At 40.8% G+C, this 15,286-nt stretch overlaps 1 protein-coding gene and 1 long non-coding RNA gene across 3 annotated transcripts in view; one reads left to right on the forward strand and one right to left on the reverse strand.

Annotated features, from left to right (window-relative positions):
* KIAA0319L (KIAA0319 like) overlaps positions 1–15,286 on the forward strand; it is a 61,044-nt gene that overhangs the window by 2,833 nt on the left and 42,925 nt on the right. For both annotated transcript variants that reach the window (XM_081871652.1, XM_081871653.1), the window contains exons 2-3: positions 3,033–3,201; positions 13,923–14,617. In XM_081871652.1, the coding sequence (XP_081727778.1) occupies positions 3,060–3,201; positions 13,923–14,617 (837 nt within the window). In that variant the 5' untranslated portion in view covers positions 3,033–3,059. The remainder of the gene's footprint in view (positions 1–3,032; positions 3,202–13,922; positions 14,618–15,286) is intronic.
* Positions 10,261–15,286, reverse strand: part of LOC309347290 — a 62,849-nt gene continuing 57,823 nt past the window's right edge. The window contains exon 3 of the long non-coding RNA XR_014158892.1: positions 10,261–10,417. This is a non-coding gene — a long non-coding RNA (uncharacterized lncRNA). The remainder of the gene's footprint in view (positions 10,418–15,286) is intronic.

The raw sequence follows: 15,286 nt of genomic DNA on the forward strand, positions 1-15,286 counted from the left end.
TCCAGTCATGGTCCCAATGAACTTAAGCTGCTATTTGCTCCAGAAGTGAAGCTGCTTTGGTGTCAATGTCAGCTTTCCTTTGGGGGCAACTTTAATTGAGAAAACAGTGCAGAGTGAAAGGGCTAAATTCATGAAGGCATTTAGCATACAGTATTGCCTAGTTTGGCACTTTGAAGTGCCAACAGGAAAATGTTTCTTTGGGTTCTTTTTGCAGTTTTATTCCTCTTTGGCACATTTTTTACCATCACATTATACCCTTTTCTCCACTGTATTGAGAACCAGACACTGAAATAAAATAAACCTAGCTGGATGACTTAGTTAGTCATAGCACAAGCTGGTGTTTAAACTTTCATTCAATGCTCAAAGTTTCTTGGACATTTGTTCACAGTTCATAATTGTTATTGCCTACTTCATCCAATTTTTTTTGTAAGAACTCCTTATTATAGCAGTTGAATAACCTGCTTCACAGCTTCTTGATCAGAAAGCTATTCATTGTTCTGTGGAAATGGACTTTCAGGCCTGTAGCTGACAGAATTGAACTTTGAGCTGACTCCTCAAATGGTGTTGTTAAAGACTTGCACAACAGCAGGAATTTAATTTGTCATCCTGCATAGGTGTTCAGAGCAAAACATGAGATTAGATGCTACTCATAGGCTGATCTCAGCATCAGCCCAGTGCTACAGAGTGACTGGGCAGGTGGCTGACACAATTTAATTGGTGCTAGCCATGCTGGTCCTGCCCACCTAACAGTTCGAAAGCACGCAGTACAAGTAGATAAATAGGTACCGCTCTGGCGGGAAGGTAAATGGCGTTTCCGTGCGCTGCTCTGGTTCGCCAGAAGCGGCTTAGTCATGTTGACCACATGACCCGGAAGCTGTCTGCAGACAAACGCTGGCTCCCTTGGCCTATAGAGCAAGATGAGTGCGCAACCCCAGAGTCGTCTGCGACTGGACCTTAATGGTCAGGGGTACCTTTACCTTTACCTTAGCCATGCTGGACGTAGTGTAAGTCAGGCTGTCATGCTTCTTCCAGAGTTGCTGGCCCCCAATATAACCTGGAAATATGCCCTTAGAATCCTCTGCAACATTATGAAGGGGTTTTTAAGTGTATCTTCTGTTTTTATACAGCATTGCAGAAGGTTGGGCTTTTGCATTGCTTCCTGCATGGCCAATTCCTTCCTTGTGCAATCTGAGGGTATCCCTAAGATCCTCTTTGATGGAGTTATGTAACATATTTTAGGTCATATGGGAACACCTTTATCTCTCCCTTCCTATGATGCATGGTACTGAGGGAGTCCTCACCCCAGCAGTCACTTGAATCTGTTGCTCTGTAGAGTCTTCAGGGCCCACTAGGAGCACAGAAATGTATAGCTTGATATCTGCTGGCCTATTAGTGTTGGTACTGGTGGCATGGTCCAAATGATGAAGTGTCTTGGGATTGTAATTGCTCCTCCAGGTAATTTGCACAGCTTTTGTTCACATACTGGCTCCCTTGCTTCCCTTTTAGTTCCAGTTCTTGGATGCATCCTGGAGTGGTCTGTGCTAATTAGATTATAGATAAGTAGACATTGCTATGAGGAATGGACATTGCTTTGGGGAATGGATAGATTCAGGTTACATGAAGAGGTTCTAGTTCCACTGCAGTTCAATTGACAATTGAACAGTTATCAAATTGAATGCTCCTGTCTGCGTGGTGACAATTGCCAGGCAAATAGGCTTGCATCATAGAGGAGAGTATGTGCATGTCTGGGGGGTAGAACAACTCTCACTCTTTGTCATGGTCTGTCTACTTTCAGTTTGTTACCTGAAATTCAGAGCTCTGGCCTTTTCTTCACTAGGGGTTATGCAAACTCTCTAGAGACATGAAAAACATAGCCACTTGAGACTTTTATGGGCTTTGTTCTGTTCATGTGTCTCAGAACCCTTGAGAAGACACAATAAGGAAGGCAAAAAAACCCTAACGTATTTGTTGGAGATGATTTTTACACTACACAGAGAATCAGTTCTATTCAAATTAAGTAAACCAGTCTAAAGTCACTGGGACTTAAAAGGCTGTGATCCTGTCCTCACTTATTTGGAAATAAATCCTGTTGAATTTTTGAGTAAAGAAGTATAGACCTATGCTGTTAGTTACCTGGTCCTGTACACATTTACTTGGAATTAAATGTCAGTGTGCTCAGTTGGACTTACTCCAAGGTAAGTCCCCATAGGATTGCAGCTTTAAATTTATTCTCTATCTGAACATTTGTTTTCTTTCTCTTGGCAGAACAAAACAGCTCAACAGCTTGTTACACCAATAACACTGGGCTATGTGTCTATCAGAGCAAAGCATGAGAAGCTTCTCATTGGCTGTTTGTGTGGGCTGTGCAGCTCCTGTTCCCCTTTTGTTTTCTTACTGGTGCCAGGCAGTGCAAATAAGCAATTGCTGATATTAGGTCCACCTGCTCAGCAGCTGGGCTGTATTTATTGGTATTTAACACACCCTAGGTAGAAGTGACTGCCACCTCTGCACTGGAGACTTTCAAACAGAGTGTCCAAAAGATCCACCTGTTTAAAATTCATCAGCTCAGCACTGTTTGCTTGGAGTTTGGTTCATTTTGAATTGAATCCTGGAAGCTGCTACAAATGTGAGCTTGCTTCTGAGCTGTCTGTTCTAATGTGTGGAAGCAGCTGGCCAACAGTAGACAAGTGCCAAGAAGGCAGCTTTTTAGGTTTGTGTGGGCAACTGCCGTGGATAAATGAGGTTTGCTCTCATCTCATTGTGTTCAAAGGCTAACTGACTTTATAACTCACAAAATTTCTCCAGAAAATGGGCATATACTAAAAGTTGTGTCCTAAGGTAAAGTTGGGAGAATTTTGTGATAATTCAGTAACAAACTTTGAGGCTTAATGGTAAACTGTGGCAACTATTTGCTTCTGCTCTGTGTGCTTTATTTTACGTACCTGCATGAGAGATGTAATTGCTTTGCATAAAGTGGTTTCAATTCATCTTTCCTGAAGGTGAACTGTGTCTCTTGTGTATTTTATATTTAGAGAGTTCTGGGTCTTCCCACAAAGGCCATGGAGAAAAGCTTGGAAGACAATTTCAACACCAGCTCTCTGAACACATTGGGATACTTATTTAGAAAAGCTGCCAAGTGCCTGGGCCATCTCCATCTTCTCTACATGTGTGCCTGCCTCAATGCCGCCTGTTCATATGCAGGTAATAGTTCACAATTCTCTTTCTGATAATTTTTTTAAGATTGTGATGGTTGGGGTTACCATCAGAGAAGCTGTAGCAGCAAGATTCCTGTACTGAGCAGGGACTAGACTAGAACATGGTGCTTGCGGGGTGTTGCTCAGTCCTATGGAGTCTCTAATGTGGGATTCCTGGGTTCAGTATTATCCCACATGCTTTTAAACATCAGCATTATTATTTCTTTTATGAATTGCTTCCTATGAAGCATCTCAAGGCAATTTCACAATAAAATAAAGATATGTAAAACAATTTTACATATAAAATACTTATAAGAATTATACTTAAAAAAACCAGTTTCTGATACAGCCTGGCATACACCAACCAGTGACTGGCGCCATCCAGAGTTTTGATGTGTGTTGTCATCAGTATGCTGATGTCACACAACGTTTATATCTCAAGTGGGTGTGGTGGTGCATATGCTGGATCAGTGCCTATCCTTTGTAATGGACTGGATGAGAACCAACAAACTGAAGCTTAATCCAGATAAAACACAGGCACTATTGGTACTATTATTTGGACAGATGGAATGCATCCTGTTCTAGATGGAGTCACACTTCCCTTGAGGAGCTGGTTCACAGCCTGAGGTACTCTTGGATCCAGCATTGTTACTGTTGTCACAACTAGTAACAGTGACAAGTGCTGATTTTGATCTTGCACTGCTTGAGACCTCTATACTTAAAGGACCATCTCTCCCCATATGAACCCTGAGATGAAGCCCTTCTTTGTGTGCTTTCCTCCAAGGGAGGTCCAGAGAGTGGTGATGAGAGAATGGGCCTGTTCTGTAATAGCTTCCCACTTATGGAATTCTACCAGGGAGGCAACCTGGTACCAAATTTGTCTAATTTCAGTGGCAATCAAATCTATTTTCATTTTCCAGTGCATTTGGACAGCAGCAACAATTGGATGTGTTGTTGTTTTTTACTCTGGCTACACTTTTAATTATGTTTATTACTACATTTTGTATTTTGCTCTAAATTACGTTGGGACTTTTATTTGTGAGAAGCAATTCATAGATGTAATAAACTAAACTAAAATGACTAAGAATATTTGAAACAGATGAAAGCAGGAAAGTGGAGTTGCGTGGTTTGTTAAGGCCTCTCAAAGAGTAACTTATTTCACAGATTTCTTTTATCTTAATTCCCCACTGCCCCCTGCCGCTTGAAAAGTTCTTAAAAATAGGGAAATTTTGGAACAAGAAGGAGACAGATTAAAACTGCAGAGTTTTGAAAAACTAAAAAACAAAGTGCAAGATTGGCTTCATTATTACCAAATAATGGAGGCTTACAATTTGGATAAGAAAATTGGCTTTCAGGTGGAAAAATCTAAATTGGAAATAGAACTGTTAGACCCTAAAACTAAGAATTTGTCAAGAATGTATAAATTGCTGTTGAAATGGAACACTCAGGATGAAACGGTAAAATCAGCTATGATTAAAGGGGCACAAGATATTGGACATAACCTTATGATGGCTGACTGGGAACAGTTATGGACCACAGGTATGAAGTTTATGGCATGTAATGCCTTAAGAGAGAATATAATGAAAATGATCTACAGGTGGTACATGACGCCAGTCAAGCTTACAAAAATTTATCATTTGCCCGAAAATAAATGTTGGAAGTGTAAAGAGATTGAAGGTACATTCTTTCACCTTTGGTGGACATGCCCAAGGATTAAGACTTTCTGGGAGATGATTTATAATGAAATGAAAAAGGTATTTAAATATACCTTTCAGAAGAAACCAGAGGCCTTTCTCCTGGGCATGGTCGGCCAATTGGTGTTAAAGAAGGATAGAACTTTCTTTATGTATGCCACAACAGCAGCAAGAATACTTATTGCAAAGTACTGGAAGACACAAGATTTACCCACCCGGGAAGAATGGCAGATGAAGGTGATGGACTATATGGAACTAGCGGAAATGACTGGCAGAATCCGAGACCAAGGAGAAGAGTTGGTGGAAGATGATTGGAAGAAATTTAAAAAGAAAAGTTCTTAAAAATAAGCCTTCCAGCTGGCAAACTTGTAACATTTACTCTTTTTTCAGAGAATAGAGGGATCACTTATACTGACTCAGTTGCATTTGATCTCAGTGGGTTAGTACTATAGTTAGCAAAATCTCTGTCTTCTGGACAGGGCTGCTGCTGTAATCTCCATAATTATCCTCTGACTTTCGGCAATTGGGAAATTTGATTAAGCTGATGTGCAGTAAGTGAACCATTAATCTCCAGCTTGTCACACAAAGTTGATTTAAAATTCATGGTTTATTATCTTTTTAGTTGTAGAGAGTAAGTAGTAATCATTACATGTTTTAAGTTAGAATGGATCTGCTTCTTTTTTCTTCTTTTGAGATTAGTTTCCTGTTTCCTGAGCCTACTGGAGTCGTGTTTCAAAAACCACTGGCTTTTTTTGTCTTTTTAACCATAGCTATGCTAATTTGTGTGGGTGGGTGGGGGCACTTTGAGGCTTCTATGGTGGAAGGTATTGTGGCCTTGTTTGAGTGTAATTCTTTACAAACCTACATTTTGCCATTGAAATGCCTACTTCAGTGCATTCTGTTCCCACTTTTATACACACAACAAAATGAGTCCCAAAGATTTAGTAGTAGGATGATTTTGGACATTTTTAAAATAACTTACGGAATTGCTTAATTGGAATTTAGAATTATTGTTCCAGCATACTAAACTGTCACAGTCTGTCTCTTCTTAACTCCCACCTTCATAATGAATATTCACATACTGAAGAATGAAATTCTTCTTTGTTCCATACAGCTTTCTATTCAGTAGGAAGTGGATATTGTCTAGCTGTTACAATGCTATTTTTAAAAAGCCACCATTGTTTTCAAACAACAATGTAATTGCAAATTGTTGCAGTGAAATTTTCTTTCTCTTTCTTTCTTTCTTTCTTTCTTTCTTTCGTCTGTTACCCTGTCAGAGTTAGTTACAATCTCTTGAGAGAGAGAGATTCATGAATGTGGCAAAACTGCATTTTCTTAATTGATTGATTTTATTCTAAACTGGAGGCAACATAAGGCTAATATAACGTGCTGTGGTAAATCTGAAGTCAGCAACTGGTTCACTTCTGAGAGCTACATTGGAACATCAAAGATCTGTAACTGACTTCATTATTTTAAGCCTGTAATAAACATAAGGTCAATAGTGTAGGCTACAATCTGTGTTGTTGTTGTTTAGTCGTTTAGTCATGTCCGACTCTTTGTGACCCCATGGACCAGAGCACGCCAGGCATTCCTGTCTTCCACTGCCTCCCACAGTTTGGTCAGACTCATGTTGGTAGCTTTGAGAACACTGCCCAACCACCTCGTCCTCTGTCATCCCCTTCTCCTTGTGCCCTCCATCTTTCCCAACATCAGGGTCTTTTCCAGGGAGTCTTCTCTTCTCATGAGGTGGCCAAAGTATTGGAGCCTCAGCTTCAGGATCTGTCCTTCCAGTGAGCACTCAGGGCTGATTTCCTTAAGGATAGGTTTGATCTTCTTGCAGTCTATGTTATTACATGTAATAAAAATAATGCTTAAACAGCATTTTTATGTGCTCAAAGTACTGCTTATGGTCATATTTACAACAACCTGATAAGGTTAGCGTAGTATTGTATTACTCTAATCCAGGCTTCCTCAACTCGGCCCTCCAAATGTTTTTGGCCTACAACTCCCATGATCCCTAGCTAGCAGGACTAGAGGTCAGGGATGATGGGAATTGTAGTCTCAAAACATCTGGAGGGCCGCATTTGAGGAAGCCTGCTCTAATCTTACTAATGAGAGGACAACCAGAGAGTTTAAAATGAAGACATCTCAGCCCATGTTTTTAGCTATTATGTTGATAAAAACCTATGGTCAATTCACAGTATCTTGGAATTGCTTTCATTGTATGCTGACATTATTTTAGAAATTTTAGAAACCACCTGGGGCATTTTTTGGCTGGAAGAAGCTCCCATTATCCTCGGTGGTATCTCGTCTTCCTGTTCTGAATTGGGACAGCAGTAGGGGGCAAAGAGTTAAAGCCATACACCAGAACTTCAATCTGGATCCCCACTCCACAACTGCTGTTTGTGAAAGTAAAAATCTTGCATTAGTGCTGCTCCATCATAAGCATCCAAGCAACTTTGACATTTCTTTGTGTAAAGAAGGCCTGTTTAATGACACTGATATGGGTCCTTAGCAGAGCACGCTTTCCCCTTACTCAGTTGCTGTTTAAGCAGTTCAGCTAGCTGTCATGCAGTCACAGTGCTCGTGCAAGAAAACTGCCTGAGCCACTTGTAAGGGTTACGAAACCTTTAATGAGTGTGTGTATTTGGTTAAGAAAATAAATACTTTGCAGTTCTTGAGCTGGTGAATTGTTTGCTCTGCTGTTTTAATAGCAGTCATCAGGTTTCTCTGGAAGGACCCACCCTGCAAACTTTTGAGGAAGTAACTGAGGCACAACTGGGGCATGTCATGTAATTGGTTGTTTCTACAGTATTTGTGTTCTACCTTTTTCAAAGCAGTGGTTGTTTCTCTCAGAGTCTAGCATACCCTCTCCATGTTAAAGAAAATTCTTCCTGTTGACTCACAGTGTTGAGAATTCTCAAGGCTTTCCACAAAAAGGCAGGAAAAGTTAGATAGAAAATTCTCTCTACCCCCCCCCCCGAGAAATACAAATCCCCCTTCCTCTTGTGGTGAAATGACTCCTGGCTGCCTTTCCCCATCTTTTCTTTATCTCCCTTACTCCCTTTGTGCTTATTTTCCTTGGGAATTGAGAGAGGAAGAAGCTGGGTGAATTAGCTATTAAGACAAGTGTCCACATGTTAGGCATTCCCAGTTCAAGCTCCAGAGTTCCTTACACTTGGGATGCTATCTTTGTTTTAAAAATTTAAATGACAACCTCAAGGGGTAGAAAGGGAACCAGATTAGGATCAGAAGCATGATATGTGGTGACAGTAGCTAATCCTTCATTCCTCCTTCACTATGGTACCAGTGACATCTCCCTCAAAGCTTCAGTTCATGTCAGGAGGGATACCTCTGTTAGCCCCAATGGAGACCTCTTCTAGGGACTTTAGCAGCTTCAGGGAAGCAATTTTCATTAGGGACTGGCATAGGACAGAAGGTTTCACAACCCACCCACCTCTTGGTAGAATGGATGTGGATATTGGAAAATTGCAGTGGAAGTGGAAGTGAAAATAACGAATGTTTGTTAATTTGTCTCATGTTCAGAATAGAAATGAGTTTGGCAAATATTATCAGTATTGACTGTTGTTTCCAGTCCGCAAACAATACATGATTGGTGACATTTTGCCCCCTCTCATTTGCATTGTGTTTCCTTTGCTTTGAACTGATTGGCCTTTGCATTGAATTGAATTGTGTGGAAAAGCATAATAACGTAATTTCATAAAATTCAGTCACATCAGTCAGCGAAACGAATAAGGTTTTTGTCGGAAGCTGAACTGCAGCAGAACAGAAATAGTGCAGCATGCAGAAAACATAGGTTAGAATAGAAATCAGTGCCTCACCCCTAGGCATGGCCTCAATCTCTCACCCCCAACATGGTTTCTATTTGATATGTAAATACCAGATACATGAAAGGCATTACATATCTTGTGTATGACCTAACTTGGTCCCTAGTTCTCTCTGAGACTGCTTCTTCCCCAGTGTCCCTTAAATCCTTCAGCTCTATAAAAAGCTTAATGATGCTACTCTTGCTGCAAGCATGCGCAAGGCAATTTCTGCTCCTTAATTATGTGGTTTCTTTCCCTTATATGTTTGCCAAAGCTTGGGCATTCTTAAGAAGCACAATGAGATGTCTGCTTTGGCTGACATTTGGTGACTAGGCAAAGCATTTAGAGGATTTATTTAATATATATGATAAGGAGGGAGACAAATGCAAATAAACAAAATGTAAGTACAGCTTGAATGTTTAATGGAAGGCAGCTGGCAAGAAAACATAATTAGGAATATTCAGCTTTGCCCATCTGTTTTCAGGATTCAAAGACTCTTCCCACCATTTCCTCCCTCCCATTCCATCTCAAAGCTGGCAGGAATACTGTGTCACCTATTTTAATTATGCTGCAGTGAATTTTTATGGTGCTTGACAGATTAATCAGCACACCAGACCAATACTAAACTCAGTAAGAATCTAAACTGTGCTTTGCTTCAAATTAAATTTAAAAAACACACACACATGTTTGAGAACCTGTCTAAGAGATCTCCAGGGATCTGTTGAAATAAACCCAATAAAGTTGGCCGCCAGCCCCCTTGATCCTGTTTATTTTTTATTTATTTTTTGTCTTTTAGGTGAACTTTGAGGAAAACCTCAGTTGTTAAATCCACATTTTGTAAGACCAATCCAAACATAATTTTAATTTTTCTTTAAGGCTGCCAGTACTTCCAATTTGCTATGGAAAATGTATCACAGAAACATTTGCTTTATGGACCTCATGCCCTTGTTATTATGACACCTGTCCTTTCTCAGCCAGTGGTATTGGGTGCTCAGCCCCTTTGTTCCAAAATGAGGTCCAGCTGTGTGCTAAACATAGAATGATTTTTGGAATACAAGACTTTGCAATGCAGGATGTAATGAGGAAGAAAATATTTAAAAACACCCATGCTTTTCACCCCAAACCTCATACTATTCTCAGGATCCATTCATGCCAATATACACAAAGATGCCAGACTGTTCAGTGACCAGTTGTGGTGTTAGTAGCAAGCATCTTAATTGCTGAGAACTCTTCTGATGGCAGATTTTCTTCTAGGTCCAGTAATAATAATGTGTAATATTTTTGGAGCATATTAGTATATTCAGAATGCTTTACATTTAGTGGCCCATTTCACACGTAATGATAAGCCATGTTTTAGTGCTACATGGGTGACCATTAGAACAACAACTGAAAAAAGGCAGAACATGCAGAAAAAACTTGAATCATCATCTGATTTTCCTGATGTGAGCAAAGAAAGGATAGCAATTCTTAGTTTGGAAGCATTTGATATTTTAAATAGGATGAAAGGCTGACCATTGAGACCATTGCTGGGTAAGAAAACAGGTAGGAGATTGGAATGTCAGATAAAGGCTGCACAGTATTTGTAACTAACTTGAACAGATGTGAAATTTACAAAGTACCCACTGAAGAACCACAAACGTGACATCCAACTGGCTAGTAGATTTTTCCTGTTTTGCATCTGAGTACAGACACTGTGGTTGTGCTATAGAAAGAAGAAATGAAATCCAGAGTTGATATACAGATATTGTAAATCTGCCATACAGTTTGATGAAGAATATTAGGGTAGGAAAGAGCTACATCAGGGACATGCAAGGAAAAAGAAAGAGGTAAAATGAGAGTCAAAACATTTTAAAATAAGAGGAAGTGTATATGAAAGCCCAACCCAATTCTGTGGCCATTGAACTCCTAGGGAAATATAATACCATTAGGCTTTCAAACAAAAGCACAATAAGCACATCTCAGATTTAGAGGGAATTATCAGTGTTTATTTAGAAAGAAAAATATATAACATGAAGAGATCATGGGAGAAAAATAGTCATCTTTGATGTGCCATAATTAATTCCTTTACTGATGTGAAAACTTTATTGTGTTCTTTACCTTCTCCCTATTGTTGAGTTTAAACTTAATTCACTTAAGTGAATTGGTAACCTTTCGTTTAATGGCACAGTAGCAGCTAAGAACATACCAGTAGCATGTGAATCAAGGAGTTGCTTTAAGGGTCAGGGCAATATGACTGGTTATAAATTAATCTTGCAGAGGCCTATTTTCCCAGTCTAGTCATCTCACAGAGGCTAGCTGTCTATTTTAAAGTGTCCTTAATCCCTGGAGCTTTATATATAAGGCTCTGATCAATGGCATGAAAACAGGTGACAATTGTATTAAAATGAAATCCATTAGCATGGTACAGTGGTACCTCTGGTTATGTACTTAATTTCTTCCGGAGGTCCATTCTTAACCTGAAACTGTTCTTAACCTGAAGCACCACTTTAGCTAATGGGGCCTCCCGCTGCTGACGCGCCGCTGTCGCACGATTTCTGTTCTCATCCTGAAGCAAAGTTCTTAACCCGAGGTACTATTTCTGGGTTAGTGGAGTCTGTAACCTGAAGTGTATGTAACCCAAGGTACCACTGTAATAATAATAAGCATTTCCGGACTACTTTTTTTTAATGAGATTGCACTAAGCACAAGAAATGTTTGGTACACCAGTTACAGAATTAATAAGATCAATCAACTTCACATGCATGTACAGTGGTATCTCGGGTTACAGACACTTCAGGTTACAGATGCTTCAGGTTACAGACTCCGCTAACCCAGAAATAGTACCTCAGGTTAAGAACTTTGCTTCAGGATGAGAACAGAAATTGTGCTGTGGCAGTGGGAGGCCCCATTAGCTAAAGTGGTGCCTCAGATTAAGAACAGTTTCAGATTAAGAATGGACCTCCAGAACGAATTAAGTTCTTAACCCAAGGTACCACTGTACTGGCCTCCAGATCTTATGCTTTGAGTTAGGATAGCTCAGATTTTCAAGAATACTTTGAAAAGGGCTTTGGCACTTTAAATTTTTTTAATCCCCCCCTCATAAGAAACCTATTGCAACATCTTGAAAATGAGAGTGGGTGTGGGTGTGGGCATGGCTATTTAAAAGTTAGGATAGAATCTCAACCAATAATCTACTCCAGTGCCATGGGAGTAAAGCACACCTTATGTAGTTTCATAACTGCCCTTGGGTGGTGCTGTGCAGTTTTGGGCTCTTCAGGCCTGAACAGATGGTAGTGTTATGAGCACATCATTACCAGTGGTGTTAGATGTTTGCTCTGTTGTGTTTCCATTCAAAAACTCCTCTGTAAAAGTCAGTCATTAAAAAGCACTTTAGGCTAAAATTTGATAGGCAGGCACCTTGTGGTATTAGCCATTTTTTCCACCCATTGGGGAAATCTTGTAATCGTTTGAGCAGACTTTACTGTGGATGGTATTTGTATTGGAAATAGTCCTTTTCTGCTATATGTTCCTGCAGGAGATCTTTGACCTTGGAGCTGTTAATATACAGGCACAGACTACAGGCCCCCAGCCATAGTCATTTGGTTTTCAAGGTAGCTGTGTTTCTTTGCCAGACTCTGCACCTACCAAGGGAAGGGGGTAAGGTCCTGGAATCCAGGCAAGGCTGGGTGCAGTGAGGCAGAGGCAAAGAAGAAGCAAGACAGATCTGTGGCAAGGAGCAGTAGAAGAGTTCTTTCATTGTCTGGAGCACAGGTGGGAACCTTACTCAGCCCAAGGACTTCATTCCCTCATGGGCAACCTTCCAAAGGAGGCCACATGCCTGTATTGGCCGGGGCAAAAGTGGGCAGAGCAATGGATGTGACTCTTTCCTTTGTACAGTAGGCTACATTCTAGCCATGCAAAAGCCAGAGGTTTATATGCATGCACATAAACACTTCTCCATTAAGGCAGGCAGGAGATGTTTCATTCAGGCAAAAGCACTCAAGGAGGGCATGGAGCAGGACCGGTAAAGCATGGGACATAGCCAGGGGAGAGTCACAAGGGCCACATTGACCCCTGGGCCCAACCTTCCTCATCCCTGGTCTGGCCTGGACGAGGTAGGCATAGCAGATCTGTTCTCCTGATAACAGATTTCTTTGAGTGAAATTATTACTTTAACCAACATCCATTAGGGAAGTTGCAACAAACAACTTGTTTCCTAAGTTTCTTGTAACTTCTCATTGTTCTGCACTTCATAGTTATACAAGGCAACTCTGGTTCAGAACTGTGTGCACTGATGACTGCATGCTGCTGTTTTATAGGGCAAGGGAGCCTTGTCAGATTATAACAATGTAGAAAGAGAGAATCTTACAAACAATTGTGTGTGAATGAGTTTGCCAGTACTCCTTTGCTTGTACTTCTGACCTAGCCAAGATGATCTTCTAGTATTTGGCAACAAATGGTAATCGTTTGAAGATAAGACACTTCTCATTAAACAGATTAGTATTTAAGGCAGCTATTTAAAGCAGCCATTAGTATTTAAAGCAGTATTTAAAGTAGTTCCCATGATTCCTGTTTGTAGGGTGTTTAGTCTTCTATTCTTAGATCATAATCATCTAACAATTTAATTTTGGGTGGGTGGGCAACTTCATGGTTGAAGGAAACAGATTTCTGTACCCATTTTATTCCAGCTTCAGGCCTGGATATTGGGATGGAAACTGCATTGATCACCCTGAGCAGTGACCTGTTTGGGGAGAAGGACAGGACAGGAGGAGTGTGACTTTGTTAATTCTCCTTGACTGCACCACAGCTTTTGATACCATTGACCATGGTATCCTTGTGGACTATCACATGATTTTGGGAGTTAGAGATAGCACATTGCTATGGTTCTTCTTTATTGAGGCCTGGCTCCAGAGACTATAATTGGGTTGCTACTGCTTAGCCCCATAGGAATTATTTTGTGGTATTCTGCAGGCTCCAGTCTTGTAACCCATTTTGTTTAAAAACTTTTGAAGTTATTGTGAACTGTCATTGGGGGATTTGGAGTGAAGCACCACCAATATGCTGATGACACCCAACCCTGATAAGTTATGTTTATTACTAGAGAGTAGAAATGAAGTAGGGTTTTTTAAAAAAACCAACAACAACAACCCAGATATAATTATTTCCTGGATTACATCTATGCTGTTGGATTCTTATTTAAAATTATCATTTTATTTCTCTTTGCTCAGATGCAAGCTGGACTAGAGGCACTTGCCAGCCAGGGAAGGCTCTCCAGGGAGGCCATTTGAGGTCACTGGATGGTGTTCACTTCCAGCTGCTGGAAGGATTTCACTCTGTCCAATCTTGTCAAGCTACTTGCTGTCAGAGCCCTACCTGTGATGCCTTTTGGCTCAAGGGAAAGATGTGCATCCAGGTGAACTGTATCAAGCCTCATTGGTGTCAGGCAATCTGGACCAACACCACTGACTCGATCTTGGTGTTTGTAAAGAGATCTGAGCATACGATAAATGCCCAACCTGCAGCAGAGAGGAGAGGTTATCTTCCTAAGTGGCTGGACTGGAGGGAAGGACATCAAAGTAAAACAAGGATGAGAAGGTCCTTCAAAGAGTTGCTGGCTTACAGAGCACACTTGGCAGACATCAGGGGAAGCTCTCTTAAGAGGGACACAGGCTCCAACAGCGGAGGTCCTGTAGCCCATCCTGCTCCATCTCAGCCCTTGGATAATAAATCCACCCATAATGATCTGACGGAAGCTCCTTCTTCACATCAAGAAACAAACCTTCCCAGAAACCACGTTGATCCAGAAAAAAACCTGCTGCCAAACAGTGAAAACTTCAGAACAACCAAATTCAAAAGCTCATCTCCCCCCAGCAGCAATAATGTGAACAGACCAAGTGACCTTGCTGGGAGTGGCCTCATGAGGGTAAGTGCAAGATAATATTGTTAATGTCAACACTAATCCAAATTCTGTTGTATAAATGCTTTATAATCCTTTTTTATTGCACAATAGCAGCAACATACTTGACATTGTTTGGAAATTCTAAGAAATAAAAAAAATCAAAGCAGTTTTGAAAACGGTGGTTAGAATCAGTGCAGTTTTAAAAGGTTCAGTCCACTGCCTTGATGAGAAATGGTACCCAAAGGTTCACTCTTGCATTCGTGGATTAATGAACTGATAGGTCTGACTTGCTTGATGAGGAACCTCAAGCCCAGAGACTGAATGCAGCCTTCCAGGCCTCTCTATACAGCCCTTGGGACTCTCCTCAAGTCACACTCCTCACTGGCTTTGCTCCATGCTCTTCTCAGACAATTTTGTCTGGCTGAAATATGTCCATGAATTGTGATGATGGAGAGATATGTCTGTCAAGTAAAAAAATGAAGTTGGAAGACGCCCCCCCCCCCCAGCTTTTTCCTTAAGAAAGTCTGGAAGGGAAGAGAACTTGTCAGCTGGGATGCCTCTGCTTGAAGGTACCTCAGACAGAGGGAAAGTCTGGCAGAGAAGGGCATACACTGCCTTGGACACTCCTGATTGAAGGTAACTCACGTGCCTTTTCTAAGAGGAGTGCTGGTGGGGGGGAGGACCATTACAGTT

This window comes from Podarcis erhardii (genome assembly GCF_964252035.2).
Source record: "Podarcis erhardii genome assembly, chromosome: 7".
Classification (NCBI taxonomy): Eukaryota; Metazoa; Chordata; class Lepidosauria; order Squamata; family Lacertidae; genus Podarcis; species Podarcis erhardii.